This window comes from Diabrotica virgifera, chromosome 9, assembly GCF_917563875.1.
Source record: "Diabrotica virgifera virgifera chromosome 9, PGI_DIABVI_V3a".
Lineage (NCBI taxonomy): Eukaryota > Metazoa > Arthropoda > Insecta > Coleoptera > Chrysomelidae > Diabrotica > Diabrotica virgifera.
The window spans coordinates 192645453-192663223 of record NC_065451.1 but is presented as its reverse complement, the minus strand read 5'-3'; the positions used below and the strand labels follow the sequence as shown (position 1 = coordinate 192663223).

The following is a 17771-nucleotide window of genomic DNA, read 5'->3' as shown; positions in this document are numbered from 1 at the left end:
AAATATATGGGTCGGACGGAATTATAGACAGACAGAATATCATACTTGTTCTTCTTTAGGTGCGGTTCGGTATTCAGACGTTGGCCGTCATCATGTTTAAAATTTCATGAAAACTTTCTCTATCGGCTGCTGCGCGAAATAATGGTGGAACGCTTCTACGGTGGAAACACACCATTGCCTATTATTACGAAGCCATGAAAGTTTCTTTCGACCAATTCATCTCTTTCCTTATATATGGCCGACGTATTTTGTTTTTCTCCTATTTATGATATTTATGACCAGACGTCCTGAATTCATCATTTTGAGAACATCTTCATTGAAAGTGTGCAAAACCCACGATATTTTTAGAATACGTCGATAACACCACAATTCGAATGATTTTTATTTATTTAACACTGTGGTACTTGGGGGTGATGGTGGACGGCAAAAACGGAAGGAGTATAGAGATAAACGAAATAATTAAAGCAGGTAATAGAGTATATTGGAAATATCACCGACTACTCAAGGACAAAAACCTGAGCAAAAAAAAATCAAAAATATATAGCAATTAGACCAGTGATAGCCTATGGAGCAGAAGTAATGTGCCTTACGAAAAAAGACGAAGAAAAGTTAAGAATAATTGAGAGAAAAATTATGAGAAGAACACATGGCCCAGTTAAGATAGAAACAAGGGAATATAGAAAGCTGATGAACCATGAAATAATAAATATAACTGAAGGAGAAGATATAGTGAAATTCATTAAAGCACAAAGGCTCAGGCGGTTTGGGCACACACAAAGGAGAGGGACAGAAGAACTAATCAGGAAAATAATGAACTGGAAACCAGTAAAAAATATACCAAAAGGAAGACCAAAAATAAGATGGGAAGATCAACTGCTAGACGATATATCAAAGATGGAAATTGCAAACTAGAGAGAAAAGATTCAGGACCGGAGAGAGTGGAAGAAGATAGTAGAGAAGGCAAAAAAACATTACAACCTATGAACGACGGACTAAAGGAAACTGCGGACTAAACCACCGCGTGAAATTGATTAAAAGAGCTTATAGTATTTGAGCGACCTATACTCTAACAAGAGTGAACGGTCCATATATTATATATTATATAACACTGTGGTTTTTAATGTCCATGTCTCGCAACCAGATAATATGATAGACCACACATAATATTTCAGGACTTTATTGCAAAAAGGCATCGAGAGGTTTCAATTACATAAAACTGGTTTCCAGGCCATAAAAGCCTCATAGTCCATTCTTTAACGGTAAAATATTGCAAAACCTCTAAATTGTAAAGAACCGCTGGCATTGACATGCAATTTGGCATACACATAGCTAACAAGTCAAAGAAAAAAAGTGATATTGTGCCGATATGTGCTTTTGCCCTGGGGGTGGTTTTCACCCCCTATTGGGGGTGAAAAAATTTTCGTCCAAAGAAAGTCAGGAAATGGATAAACTGGCTAATTTTAAGTAACTTTTGTTCTATCGAGTTTTTTCACTAAGTCAATACTTTTCGACTTATTTGGCAGTGAATATGTTCATTTTTTCAACAAAATAACCACGCTTTTAGACGGTTTTTCGCAAATAACTCAAATAGTTAGTATTTTGTCGAAAAAACATTCTTAGCAAAAATATAGTCTGTAAAAAATTTAAAAAAAAATGGTGTATACATCACGTTTCTACACCTAGTAGAAGCAGAGTTATAGCTAATGAAAAATAGGTTCATATTCGTCAAATTCCAAATGAAATATTTTAACGTGAAATAACCAAAAATTAAGCACATTTCGGGGAAAACTCATTACAACTTATTTAAAGTGTTTAAAAAAAGCTTTATTTTTGTTTTATAAAAAAAATTTCTAATATCAAAATTAAACAAGTTACGCTCAAAATAAAGTTAGTCCCTTTTGGTTTTGGTAAAAAAATCGAGAAAATCACCCCCTAATTAATATCTTAAATGAACTTAATCGTTACGACTTCATAAGTTTCTTGACTCCTGTATATATTGTTTATATGATCTGTAAGTTTCATCGGTTCAAAGTCCTTATTATTGAAAGGGCTGTATTTAAAAGGGGTTAAACGAGTCACTGATCACGAATGTATGTAAATTTAAAAACACCAAATCTTAATCAATTTTTGTCCAACAGAAAAACAAAAAATACATGATATTCAGAAAAGCAAATCTAACTTTTTTTGTTTTTCGAGATTTTTAGTATCTTTAATAATTTTTAAGTTATTTTGAAAAAAAAAAAAGCATATTTTTAAAAATTTTATTTGAAACCAAATTTTTTCAAAAATAAGCACTTTGAATCGATGAAACTTACAGATCATATAAACACAACATAAGTAAAATAATTTGTGGAGCGGTAACGATTAATTTAATTTAAGTTGCTAATTAGGGCGTGGTCTTCCCGATTTTTTTTTGCAAAAACAAAAGGGACCAACTTTCTTTTGAGCGTAGAGTCTCTCGGTAGCCGCCGAAGAGACAAGACGTGCAGAGTGCGGACGAGCAGCAGTAGCAGCGCAACAAGTCGAGGAGAGGGAAGTGCTTTGGTGTAACGTACTTCTTAGTACGGCTGTGAATGTAAGCACAGCAACACTAGAGCGCTCGCTCTCGCTAGACGCGAAGACGTGGAAGCAGAGTCAAAAGCCAACCTCTTGGATGTGGTGAAACTCAGGAAGTTTGATTTCATTGAATTTTCTGAGACATTGCAAACAAGGGTTGGAAAGCAGAATAAGCAATAGCGGGCTCGACGTGAGCCCGCTACGGGATACTCTCTGTGCCTCCGTTAGGAATGGGTACAGTTTAAAACACTGTGCCTCGACACTGCAAGGTGTAGTTATTTAGAATACATCTTGCAGCCCCGGCCCCTAAGGTCAGAGAGTTGAGAAAATCAAGAGGATCCCGTACCTAGTTCTGTCTAGGTACGAGAACTACCGCGCTGTTGTGCAGGGAGCCAACCCTGAAGTCGATGTGGTGTCGGGCCAGTCGGCTGAAAAAAAGGCTTCTTCTAAAAGTTAGGTTACCGCTCCCAACCAAAGATGACGCGAGTCAGATCTCGGTCACCCCCCAGATCCAAGGCGCTTTCCCCGCCAAGATATGCAGACTCTAAAGAGTCCCTCCTGTTACAGCACCCTGAAGAGAGCAGCGATGACCACTCGAGCGACCAGGAAGATGGAAAAGACGGTTTTACGATCCAAAATCGTAGAATAAGAAAAAAGAAAAAGAAGTCAAAAGGCAAGGACTCCACGCAGAACGTCGGGACCACCGAGAACGTCGCCGAAGCCACCCAGGAAGTCGAGGATTCCCAGAACATCGAGGCCACCCAGGAAGTCGAGGACATGGACGAAGACGTCCGAGGCGCCGAAGGCGGGGGCACTACCAAACGTCAGCGGATTGAAGAGGATGCCGCCAGCGAAGACGAGCTGACAAGGGCCAACGCAGAAATCAACCGACTCAGAACCCTGATGAAAGAATTTGCAGCAAACGTTGATGCAAACAACAAAAGATACGAAGATGTGATCGCACAACAGAAGGCAGAGATCAAAGAGCTGAATACGGAGATTCGACGAATGAGCGAAAAGATGGATGCCAGATTCGACGAGTTGATAGCTCTCCAGAAACAACTTGCAAAGAAATCGGAGAAGAAAAACCCCGAAAAGACGGACAAAAAGCCACCAGTAGAGCAGCCTGCCACCAAAAAGATGACCACCGAGCAGACTCGACCACCCAGCCAGAAGGCTACCACCTCGACGAAGGAGGCGTCCACCCAACAGAGGAAAAAGAGAAAGGAAGAGTTTCCACCCCTGGCGACACACCTTCCACTAACCGACGAGGAAGACGCCGCATGGACGTCCAACCAAGAAAAAGCCATGAAACTAGCTCCCCAGGTACAGCTACCCCTCCCCGAGGAACCAGTGCCATCCACGAGCACAGATAGGGACGCGCTTGCCGCTTCCAGTCAAACTGATACAGTGTCAATGGAAACAAACCAAGACGAAGAAGCCGTGTTACCTGAAAACCAGGTAACACCATACAGAAAACCGCCTGTAATTAAGTTACAGAGTGTCAGCGAGACAGGGGCTATTCTTACCATAGCCCAGGGCAAAGGCATCATCACCACAAACAAAATCTCCAGAAGTGGCAGAGAGACGCTCATCCAGGCTAAAAGCCCGGATGACTACAGAAAGATGACAAGGATAGTGGAGGAATATGCAGAAGCATACGCCGCCAAAGAGAAAAAGAGGCTACAATGGATAGCCTTTCCACTCGACGAAGACAGGAAACCAAAATTAGTGTTACGAGGATTGCCCACGAATACCACCGAGAAGGCAATCCAAGAAGACATGGCAAACCAATATGGAATAACCTGCCACACAGCACGTAACATGTCTACGAGAGTAGGGAAAAGGAGGCCACTACCCATGTTTGTCATGACACTGGATCAGGAAGACGTGGAAAAAGCAAAGCGGGTAACGAACCTGTGCCACATGAAAGTTGTGGTAGAGGACCTACGCAAGGCAGCAGGACCGACGCAGTGCTTCAACTGCCAAGGGTACCATCACGCCCAGAACTCATGTCACAAGGACCCGAGATGTGTGAAGTGCGGCGAAGAACACCACTCAAAGCAGTGCCAGAGAGACAGAGAAGTCAAGGCAACGTGTGCCAACTGCAATGGGAGCCACCCAGCCAACTACAGAGGATGTCCTAGGTGCCCAACCTGGGGGAGGCCTCCACCACAGAGGTCACAACAGCGACCACCACCAAACCGAAGACAGCAGGCAACCGGGGTATCCTACGCGCAAGCCACGCAGGGAAACCAACCAGCGCAGAACAACACACCGTCCAACCGACCAACCCTCCCAGACGAAGAGTACCTAGTCAGGATGGTCACAAACATCGTGACTAAGGTAGTCCAAGAGGTGATAATCAGCACCAGGCAGGCACAGAACTAATGGCAGAGAGGGGATACTTGAGGATAGGCTCCTGGAACCCGGGCGGCATAACCACAAATCAGAACATACTAGATGAACTCGCCAACAGATACGAGATGGACATCGTAGCAATTCAGGAAACAAAACTGAACAACAACTTCAACCTAAAGTTTCCTGGATACGACGTATATAGGAACGACCTCACTAGAAGATCAGGAGGAACGGCCATCCTAGTAAAGAAGGGTATTAGACACACCAGTTACACTACTCCACCACTGGTCAACATGGAAGCCACAACAATAGAAGTTAACATGAGGCAAGGCGCAATAAGGATCACATCAGCCTACGTAAGACCACAAGACCCTTTAATGGACGATGACCTAGATGCGTTCCTAAACATCGCCGAACCATCCATCATAATAGGAGACCTGAATGCAAGATCCCCCAACTGGAACGACAGAGCTACGAACAGAAATGGACGACTACTAAACAGATACATAGAAAACAACGAAGACACAATGGCAATGGGCCCAGAAGAACCTACCCACTACCCAGGAAACGCACTTCCGACACACATCGACTTAGTTGTAGCCAAAAACCTAGGACTGCAATCAGAATTAATCACGCTGGACGAAGGATCAACTGACCACCACCCCATCCTACTAGAAATCGGAACATGGGAAGAGACAAACCCGCCAAAAAGAACAAAAAAGAAAATAAAGTGGACTAACTACAAAAGGTTAGTAAGTGAAGGAATAAACATAGTGCCAGTAATAAACAATCCAGAAGAAATAGAAGGAAAAGTCCTAGAGTTCGAAAATATCATCCAAGAGGCAATTAGAAACAGCACAACAGAGGAAGATGTCGAGATATTCATGGGAAGGTTCAAAGACATACCACAAGAAACACAAGAGTTGATAAGGGAAAAAAATAGAGCAAAGAAAACAGCAAGAAGAACAAGAAACAGAGTAGATAAATCCTGGGCAAATATTTTAAATAGGGAGGTCCAAACGGCCCTAAAACTCCACCGTAGCGAAAAATGGGACAACTTCGTACAAGAGATGGAAGAACAAGACTCAAACATGAGAAATGTCTGGAAGCTCCAGAAAATGCTGAGAAGCGACAGGAAACCCATCCCCCCACTACATGGAAGATACGGCATGGTATACACCATAGAAGACAAAGCAGAGGCGATGAGGACTACACTCGAAGATGAATGCAGACTGAACTTCCACCAAGACGAAGACGACGACTTCCTGGAAGAAGTCGAAGAACAAGAAGAAGGACCAGAAGACCCAGAGGACTTCATCCCCCCAACATCACCGGAAGAAATCAATGAACATATCAAAAATAGTTCACCGAGAAAAGCGCCTGGCCTCGACGAAATAACCAACAGAGCCCTAAAATATTTGCCCAGAAAAGCTATAGTGTATTTCACAAATATTATAAACGCAATATTAAGATTCAAGACATTCCCAAACAGATGGAAAGAGGCCCGTGTCATCATGATTCCAAAACCTGGCAAGAATCACACATTCCCACAGAACTACAGGCCAATCAGCTTACTTCCAGCGATCAGCAAGATAGTGGAAAGAATCATCCTCAGCAGACTGCAAGCGGAAACAACCCGACTAAATATCATCCCAGAGGCTCAATTCGGATTTAGAGCAGAGCACTCCAGCGAACTACAAGTCCTCAGGCTAACCGAGTACATAGCAGCCGGTTTCAATGATAAGCAGTACACTGGAGCAGCGTTCCTGGATGTAAGCAAGGCATTCGACAGAGTCTGGCACAAGGGGCTCCTATTCAAAATGCGGGATTACGGGTACAGCGGAGCGATGACGAGGCTAATCTCGTCGTACTTGGGCGGCCGGAGGTTCAGGATTCGGATAGGACAAGTCCTGTCCGAACTCGGAATCCCGGAGGCTGGAGTACCACAGGGAGCGGTCCTGTCACCCCTGCTGTACACGATATACACCGCAGATGTACCTAGAACACCAGGTACCCTCATGAGCCTCTACGCCGACGATACAGCAATAGCGGCCAAGCATAGAAACGCAGATATAGCAGTGACCAACCTACAAACTGCACTAGAAGAAATTGAAGCTTGGTGTATCAAATGGAAGATAGCCATAAATTCAGAGAAAACACAAGCGGTTCTATACAAGAAAGGGAGACAGCAGCCAGAGGAACAATTGAGGGTGCAGAACAGGCCCATCGAGTGGAAAAACGAAGCCAAATACCTAGGAGTCATCATGGATAAAGGATTAACCTTCCAAAAACACGTAGAAGCCACAGTCCAGAAGGCCAACATAGCAAGAGCGAATCTAAGAGGACTCACAGGCAGAAAAAGTAAACTAACACTCAAAACAAGGTTAAGATTGATAAATAGTATAATCCTACCGGTATTAACTTATGCGTCTCTCGCATGGGGACACGTATGTAATACACACAAGAAGAAGATCCAAGCAGTCCATAACAACAGCTTGAGGGAGGCCGTCAGAGTCCCAAGATATGTAGCTGAAAGATTCCTGTTCAGAGAACTCCAACAGGTGAGAGTCACAGAAACCATGACAGACAAGGCAAGGGTCAAATTCGCAGAGTTAGAACATCACCCAAATTACATACTGCGAGAGACGCTAAGATACGACGAGTTCCACCGATGGAAGCACAGACGCCCGAAACAACAAATTATAGGATAAACTAAAAGTGATAAGTGATAGTAGTGTGTTCGTAGCTCGAAACAAGTGCCGAAGATAGCGTTACCCACGAAGTCCAAGTACCACGACCACCTCCAAGGTAAGCAAATATTAGAAAATTAGAAGGGCCTTAAGCCCCCAAAAAAATTTATATAAAATAAAAAATGGCGAAAGCCCCCAAAAAAAGTAAAAAAACCAAAAATACAAAAAAATTAGAGCATCGAGTCATCGGGCGGGGCCCAGCAGGGCTCAGTGGGGCTCGGCACGATGACTCGGGGCCCAAGCAAGCAATTTTTAGTACCGCGGATAAGTTATTAAGAAGATAAAGGCATAGAGCGCATCACGCTGGGCATAGTTTTTTGCATTCGATTAGGGTACCACAGTGGAATCTTATTACCCAGGGTTCCATTGTGAAGAGCATTTGGCTACGATAGTTGTGCCCCCATCGCGCATCAGCGTGCTATGGGGGGGAAAGGGATGGCCTGGGGCATTGGAGCGAGGTGGGGTGATCCCTGTATAACTCGGGTCAAAACACCTCGCCCCAATGACTTGTTACACCCGAATGTACTCCTTCGAGAGGGTGAACAAATCCCACAGGTCGGGTTAAATCAAATTGCTTGCTTGCTTGCTTCTTTTGAGCGTAACTTGCTTAAATTTAATGCTAGAAACTTTTTGTAAAAACAGAAATAAAGATTTTTTAAACACTTTAAAAAAGTTATAATAGATTTTTCCCAAAAAGTGCTTAATTTTTTGGATATTTCACGTCGAAGTATTCGATTTGAAATTTGGTGAATATGAATCTATTTTTCATTGGCTATAACTCTGGTTCTACGAGATCCAGAGACCTAACGCATACACCATTTTTTTTTACTTTTTTATAGGCTATATTTTTGCTAAGAACATTTTTTTCGACAAAATACTTAATTTTTGAGTTATTTGCGAAAAACCGTCTAAAAATGTGGTTATTTTGTTGAAAAATGAACATATTCACTTGCAAATAACTCGAAAAGTGTTGACTTGGCGAAAAAGCTCTATAGAACAAAAGTTACTTAAAATTAGTCAGTTACCCATTTCCGGACTTATTTTGGACATATATTTTTTCACCCCCAAGAAGGGGTGAAAGTCACCCCCAGGGCAAAAGCACACATCGGCACAATATCACTTTTTTTCTTTGACATGTAAGCTATACGTATGCCAAATTTCATGTCAATCCGAGCGGTTCTTTAAAATTTAGAGCAAAAACCGTGAAAGAATGGACTATTAAGCGATATTTCGATCTTCATCACAGTAGCAATTTACATTTAACCAGCTGCCAAGGTATTTAAAATGGTTTACACGTTCTATCTTTACACGTTAAGCAGATACAAGAGGTGTTAACAGAAGAATACCATACAGCAAGTGTTTAAATCTATTGAGTTGGATCCGATAAAAGGATATGCATTCAATGATACTTTCATTGATATCTAGAATGAGTAGAATGAGTCTTTCATTTTAGGATAGGACAAGAAAGCAAAGACTGAAGCAGTAAAGATATTATTCTAATGAAAAAAAAAATGTAGTTTCTACGTATTATAGTTTAAATGAAAACAAGCATACCTGCTGCATCCAATATGGCATATCCTTCTGCAATGGGCGCTGTTGTGGCTTCTTCTATAGCTTTTGCGCATTGAGCATGGAGTTGAGCAAGTTGAGGGGAAGTTTTTGGCAGTTCTGTAGCGGTTAATTGTATTTCTAGTTGACTTAGTTTGGTTAACACCTAAAACATGATTTTACTGTTACATAGTTGTCTAAGAAATTTCGCAGATTACAGTTGCAAGTTTCAATTTAATGTACAAAAGTAACGTGTTGTTAAAATATCGGTAAAGTAGGCAACTCATAGTAATATAAAAAGTGTAATTCAAGAAAAAGACAATTTACATCAATAACAAAAAATCTGCACAGCTGGAAGCAATACATATTTATAAAAAAACCTTTTCAATAATGATCAAGGACTAGAATATCATGGTGGTAATAATGGTAGGGGAGCCCAAGCGGGGAGTTTTGCAGTAACTCGAGCGCGTCAGATTATCATATGGGGAGAACCCTGGTACCCTGTAGATGTACCTCTACTATATATTGGCTCTAAACACAGGGGAGCTCGTTAACGGAGGGGTGGGGGGAATCTATCCTTAGAAAAACTCGAAATCGTCAGATTAAGATAAGGTAAGTTAAGTACATGCAAAAGAGTTTATATTTCAAAAATCTGATTTGGTCGGGGCGTAAGGAAATGGGTGAGTCACAAAGTTTCACAAGAAAAAAGCGAATATTTCGCGAAATGAACGATAGATCTAAAAACTAAAAAATACGTGCTTAATATTTGTCAAAAATCTATGGAATGATACCAAACACGACTACCCACGGAGAAGGGTGGGGGGTAAATTTAATGTTTTAAATACGAATCCCACGATATTTCGCGAAATGAACATCAGATCGAAAAATTGAAAAATACACTTATTCAATAGGGTTTGAAAAATCTATCGAATGGCACCAAACACGACCCCTTACGGATGTGGGGTGGGGGGTTACTTTAAAATTTTAAATAGAAGCACCCATTTTTTATTGCAGATTCGGATTCCTTACGTAAAAATAAGTAACTTTTATTTGAAATATTTTTTCGAATTATAGATAGATAGAAAGTCCCCAGGTCCCCACTAAAATGAAAAACTTTACTTAACTTTTTTTGGTTTTAGAACCTACTCTTCACAACCCAATAGGTCCCCAAAGCGCTCGAGTGACTGCACATTTAGCATACTTTCCTCCCCTACTATAAGCAGCTCGGACATAAACATGAAAAAAAATTGTATGGCAATAAAAGGCTTTCTTTTATTACTAAAGATTTATGAAAATAAGAAAATAACGCAAAAATGATTCGAATTAATATTTGTCCCAGTCACAAAAATAAATATTTTTCTTTTTTTTGTGTTTTTTGTGTACAAGTAAGTCTGAGAAAATCACAGAATAATTAGTCGATTGAGCCCTAAATTGAAGGTTCTACCAAAAATGTGTCTATTCAGAATATACAGTGAACTTGACCGGGACATTACGAAAATGTATATTACAAAATAAACTTTAGAAATGATCCCGGAATCAAGGAAGTGTTAGTTCCAGGTGAGTGACTCCATTAGGATTTCGAAACGGATGGAGAACACGAGAAGCTCTTTTTGCTTTAAATGTATTAATATAACGATGAAAAGACATGAATGTAGATGTATACGCATGTTTCATTGGTTATCGAAAAGCATTTGACTGCGTTACCCAACAAAAGATGATCGATATTCTGAGAACAACTGACGAACAAGACTTGCGAAGTATCTTAGAATTATATCGGCGCCAAACAGCAACAACTGAAATAGAGAACACAACATCCGAAGATATACGAATTCGACAAGGACTGCGACAGGTTTGTGTCTTATCACCACTATTATTTTATCTGTATTCGGAATATATATTAAGAGAAGCATTAGACAAGGTCCAAGGTGAAATCAAGATTAACGGAACCAGCATAGACATCAGGTTACGCTGATGATACCGTCCTAATAGCAAGCACTGCAAAAGAACTACAAAATATAAAAAATGCGGTGGTTCATCGTAGCGAAATGTTCGGATTACATCTAAACGTTTCCAAAACTAAAATTCTATAGTTGATTTTTTAACCAAGAGGAGTGAACTAAAAAGACAGATTCACACCCAAGAAAGTTACTAGAAAAGTCACCAAATTCATCTTCTTTTTTCGTTGATCATATCAGCTTTCGATGATAATCCATACATATTATATTATACTAACACATCGCTAAAGAGTTCTAAAAACAACTTTGTTTATGTAAAAGTAGACTAAAAAGATCTAAAAATAAAGGAATAATGCAGAAAACACAAAAAATCGCTGATATATTTAATTAACCTATAAAATGACAAAAGTGCCAAAATTTCGTAAATGTCATTAGTGTCAAAATTTAATAACAGTGAAGTAAACTTGCCTGCGGTTGGACCAATTAGAAACAAGCATTGCGGCGCGGTAAATTTGAATCAGTCCTCTTGGTTAAAAAACAAACAATAGTATTTTCAAAGACACCAATAAAGGAACCTACATTTGTATACCATAAGTCAAATAATAGAACAGGTAACTTCCATAAAATAGTTGGGGAACAAAGATCAACAGCAAGTGCAACCCAAAAAAAAAAAAGAAATCCTATCAAGAATCGAGCAAGTGAGGAAAACACTCAGGAACATGAAAACAATTTTACAAGATTAGACCCTGTCTAAAGCTCAGAATCCGAATGATCAGATGTTACGTTTTTTTTTGTCGTGCTGCATTGCTGTGAAAACTGGGCAATGTATTCTGAAATAGAAAAATAATAGATGGCTTTGAGATGTATATATATACAGACGGATGCTGAGAATTCCATCGGTACAAAAAGTTACCAACAATGAAACTTAAAAGGGATAAACCCTGTAGTTGGCTGTATACCTTCGTTAAAACAACGTAAAATGAAGTAAACACTTCTGTTGTATGTAGGTATATTAATTTATTAAAATTCTTAAAATTTATCCACAAGGGAGTGGAAGTACAAAACGTTTTCGGTCAAAATGACCATCATCAGTGTAAACGTCCAGTGTACAAGTAGTTCAAACTAGCCACTTCAAAAGGTGTAAAAACCTCTAAATAACATTATTGCTACATTATAAGCTATATAATAATCGACCTTAAGTCGATGTCTTAAGATTATATATTATCACATGTGGATGTATAGAACCAACTGGTTGGTTGTTAACCTCTCACCTGAACACATTAACCTTGTGCAATTTCTGAGCAAGGATGACTTACATCCACATGTGATCATATATTATAATCTTAAGACATCGACTTAAGGTCGATTATTCTATAGCTTATAATGTAGCAATAATGTTATTTAGAGGTTTTTACACCTTTTGAAGTGGCTAGTTTCAACTACTTGTACACTGGACGTTTACACTGATGATGGTCATTTTGACCGAAAACGTTTTGTACTTCCACTCCCTTGTGGATAAATTTTAAGAATTTTAATAAATTAATATACCTACATACAATAGAAGTGTTTACTTCATTCTACGTTGTTACCAACAATGAATTACTTCAATAATCAATTTACTATTCTAATTGGGATTAATAAATTAATAAATGCCACAAAGAAATAGCTTCATAATATTAAGAATAATCAAAGAAAGGAAAATACAATACTTGGATCATGTGTTTATGGAGAATGATATGAACTGATCCAAATCATATTGGAAGGTACAGTACAGGGCAAAAGGTAAGTGAATAAAACTCGTGGTTGAAAGACTTGAGGAGATGATTTGACCGCTCATCCACAGAAATTTTTCATGCAACAGTTTCCAAAGCTACAATTGCCATTTAGTTTCAATGCATACTTAGGAATGTACAATCATGAAACAAATTGAAAAATAACCATAAACATTGAAAGTGGCGAAATCTTAAAAGACAACGTATTTTGAACACTTCATATCAAATTAATGATGATTGTATATGCCACAGTTAATATTGCAGAGTAAAATCAAATCCAGAAGAGGTTTAGTCCGATGAACAACATCGTGCCTAAAAAATTTAAACAAGAAAAAGGAAAGACCTTCACCGAATTATTCAGATTAGTAGTTGATCAATTTTACAGTCAATTGGACCAATGTCATTTTAATCTTCTAAAGTGGATGAGCACTATAAGAATACTCAAAATTTCTCAACTAATAACCTAGATACATTGAAACCTTTAGCTGCATTTTTACAACACTAACCGTTTGTGATGTTCTGAAGAAAGCGATAACCCTTTCCAGAAGTGATTCCCTGTTTTGAAGATCCGTCAGGTAATCGGATGTAGAGGAAAGAATAGCATATGCTTGTTGTGAAGCCTGCTCTCCTGCATAGCAGCCCGAGGCCACGAGCTGTTCGGTGGCTTTGGTAATTTTCAGAGCTCTTTCTTGAAGCTGCTGAGCTTCGGGAAGGAGCTTCCTGTGTTCATGGAGGAGTAGTTCTGCACTCGAGGAAGAGTCACCTAAAAACAAGGAGTTATTAGTTACTAGCTTTAATAATCTTAAACAAAAATGATTTGTGATCAACGTTGTCCTGTTAGTGCAGCGGTCGGGGAACCGGGGTAAATTACCCCAAATGGGGTATAAATGAAATTTTTGGGGATAAAAATGAAACTTTTCTTAGTAAAAAGTATCCTATTTTTAATTTGCTATTTTATAAACCTGTTAGTATTTTTTCAAGCGAAGAAACTGAATTCAGTGCCCTTGTCTGCGAGAATTGTGAAAGAATAAATTTCTATATTAATGGTATATGTTCGCTACAAAGATGCAGATAATTTTGAACAGGAATTGCTGTTTTGTTCTCCTCTCGAGTTAAGATCTCGTGGAATTGATGTCTACAATAAAGTAAATGGATACTTCAATGCGCAAAGTTTAAAATGGGAAAATAGTATTTCTGTATCTTTGGATGGAGCTCCAGCTATGCTGGGTCATATTAATGGTTTTCGGCTTTCGTAAAAAAATAACCCACATATTGAAGTTACTCACTGTATGATCCATCGTCAGGTCCTTATGCTCAATTATTTAGAACCTACACTGGAAGCCGTCATGCATGATGTCATCAAGATTGTAAATTTTATCAAGGGACATGCACTAACCACACGGCTATTTCGTGAATTATGTCAGGATGGTGAAGCTGAATATACGGACCTACTTTATTATACAGAAGTAAGGTGGCTGTCTCGCGGAAATGCACTAAATATTAAATCGAGTATGGACTCTCAAAACTGAAGTCAAAATTTTTATGGTTGATCAAAAAAATATCCTCGCAGATAAGTTTAAAAACTCTTCCTGGGTTGCATATCTCGCATATTTAGCGGACATTTTTTAAAGTATAAATATATTAAACAAAGAATTTCAAGGAAAGAATATTAATATCATTTCAGCGAAAGGAATAGTGTCAGCGTTTGTATTAAAGCTGCAATATTGGAGACAGAAAGTAGAACAGAACAAGATAGCTTCTTTTTAAATGTTAGTTTTGTTTTTGGAAGATTGCGAAAATATTACTTTTGCTGATATCAATGATACAATTGTAAGACATCTTATCAAACTCAGAAAGCGGTTTTAAAATTACTTTCCAGATTTTGATACACGTACTGTCAGTTGGATTGTAGATCCTTTTAAATGTGAAATTGCTATGATACCAGAAGAACCTTCAGGTTTGGCAGAAGCAATTCTTGAACTTCGGTCTAATACTGAAGCACTTATTCAATTTGAGAGTAAACCAAATCTGTCGTGTTTTTGGATGTCAAAAGCTGCAAAGGTTTTCAAAATTGCACATAAAGAGGCGGTTAAAAAATTGCTGCCATTTGGAACAACATATTTGTGCGAACAAGGCTTTTCCACTCTAATGAACATAAAAACGAAGAACAGGAATCGATTGAACGCCAAAGACTGTATTCAAATCGCTCTTTCATCAAAAGTCCAAATTTTGAAGCAATTGTATCGAACATGAAACAACATCATTTCTCCAAAACGTGAAGGAAGAATGTTTTCAATTATTCTTTTTTTTTTTCTAATTTTTCCAATTCTAATTTTTGTTAGTACCATCATTATTATTTTTATTATAATTTGTTACAGTACCCCAAATTGTCAACCCTTAATTGTGTCCCAATGGGTTTCAATTTGTTATGTATAGGTATTACTTATATTACTATTATTACCGTTAGGTATTACTAGGTTTTACATTGATAAATTGAATAAATGATGTTAAAATTAAATTTTTAGCTATTGCTTTCTATTCAAAATTATCATGGGGGCTATAATATGAAAGATGCTAAAAAGAGGCGATTTCGTTTTTTTTTGCTCTTCGCCATGGGGTAATATCAACTTACACAAAAATATTTTGGGGTAGTGATTAAAAAAGTTCCCCGACCGCTGTGTTAATGCAACAAAATCTTTAATAAAATTTTTTTTACATACACTCGGTTCTGAAATTTTTTTTGATATTTCTGTCTTTCCATAAATTAAAAAATGGTCAAAGGTGGACGTTTAACTCGTCATCGTCGTAAAATTACCTAACTAGTACATTCTTTCACGGTTTTTGCTGTAAATTTTAAAGAACCTCTTGGATTGACATGAAATTTGGCATACGCATAGCTAACATGTCAAAGAAAAAAGCTATGGTGCCGATGTGTGCTTTTGCTCTGGGGGTGACTTTCACCCCATCTCGGAGGTGAAAATATATATCTCCAAAATAAGTCCCGAAATGGATAAACTGACTAATTTTAAGCAACTTTTGTTCTATAGAGTTTTTTCACCAAATCAATACTTTTCGAGTTATTTGCAAGTAAATATGTTCATTTTTCAACAAAATAACCACGTTTTTAAACGGTTTTTCGCAAATAACTCAAAACGTAAGCAGTTTGTCGAAAAAATGTTCTGAGCAAAACTATAGCCTATAAAAAAGTGAAAAAACGGTGTATATTTTAGGTCTCTAGACCTAGCAAAAGCAGAGTTATAGCTAATGAAAAATAGGTTCGTGTTCGAAAAATTCCAAATAGAAAAATTAAATGTGAAACATCCAAATAATGAAGCATTCTAGCGGAAAACACATTACATCTTTTTTAAAGTGTTTAAAATAAGCTATATTTCTGTTTTTATAAAAAAAAATTCTAGCATCAAATGTAAGCGAGTTACGCTCAAAATAAAGTTGGTCCCTTTTGTTTTGGCAAAAAAAAAAAAGATCAGGAAGATCACCCCATAATTAGCAACTTAAATGAAATTAATCGTTACCGCTTCACAAGTTACTTTACCTTTGTTGTGTTTATATGAAAAGTGCTTAGTTTTGAAAAAAATTGGTTTTAAAGTAAAATTTTTAAAAATTTTAATTTTGAATAAAATGCTTTAATATAACTTAAAAATTGTTAGAGATACCAAAAACCTTAAACAATAAAAAAAGTCGGCTTTACTTTTCTGTATATTTTGTATTTTTTTGTTTTTCTGTAAGACAGAAATTGGTTAAGATTCGGTGTTTCTAAATTTGCATACACTCGTGATTCCCTTTTAACTACAGCTCTTTAAAAAATAAGGACTTTGAACCGATGAAACTTACAGATCATATTGATTAATACATACGCGAGTAAAAAACTTGTGGAAGTGGTAACAATTAAGTTCATTTGAAATGTTAATTAGGGGGTGATTTTCCCGATTTCTTACCAAAAAAAAGGGACCAACTTTATTTTTAGCGTAACTTGTTTACTTTTGATGCTAAAAATTTTTTTTTAAACAAAAATAAGCATTCTATAAACACTTTCAAAAAGTTAAAATGAGTTTTCATCAAAAAAGTTGTTCGTTTTTGGTTATGGCACGTTAAAATATTCGATTTGGAATTTGACGAATATGAACCTATTTTTCATTAGCTATAACTCTGCTTCTACTAGGTATAGTGACCTAATATATACACCATGTTTTGCACTTTTTTACGTGCTATATTTTTGATAAGAATTTTTTTTCGACCAAATACTTACTTTTTGAGTTCTTTCCGAAAAAACCGTCTAAAAACGTGGTTATTTTGTAGAAAAATTAACAAATTCACTCGCAAATAACTCGAAAAGTATTAATTTGGTGAAAAAACTTTATAGAACAAAAGTTGCTTAGAATTAGTCATTTTATCCATTTCCGGACTTATTTCGAACATATATTGTTCATCCCCAAAAGGGGGTGAAAGTCACCCCTAGGGCAAAAGCACACATCGCCACAATATCACTTTTTTTATTTGACTTGTTAGCTAGGTATGTGTTTGCCAAATTTCATGTCAATCCAAGCGATTCTTTAAAATTTAAAGGTTTTGCAATATTTTACCTTTAAAGAACGTCCTACCCAGCATTAATGTAAATCGGTGGACTTTTCTTGTCTTTTAGCACCTGCCACAGTTTGGCTAACAGGGAATTATCATATGCATTTTGAAGATCAATAAATACCATGTGTATCTCCATATTGTGTTCCAAGCGCTTTTCTAGTGTGTTTTTTAGGTATTGTTTATACAAGAACGACCAGTACAAAAGCCATTCTGATCTTCAGCGTCTTCCC

General features: G+C 37.8%; 1 protein-coding gene across 8 annotated transcripts in view; it reads right to left on the bottom strand.

Moving 5' to 3' along the window:
• Nucleotides 1–17771, bottom strand: part of LOC114338523 (titin) — a 751244-nt gene that overhangs the window by 259755 nt on the left and 473718 nt on the right. For all 8 annotated transcript variants that reach the window (XM_050662823.1, XM_050662825.1, XM_050662826.1 and 5 more), the window contains 2 exons: nucleotides 13449–13705; nucleotides 9222–9381 (listed from right to left, as the gene is read on the bottom strand). In XM_050662823.1, coding sequence (XP_050518780.1) covers nucleotides 9222–9381; nucleotides 13449–13705 — 417 coding nt within the window. The remainder of the gene's footprint in view (nucleotides 1–9221; nucleotides 9382–13448; nucleotides 13706–17771) is intronic.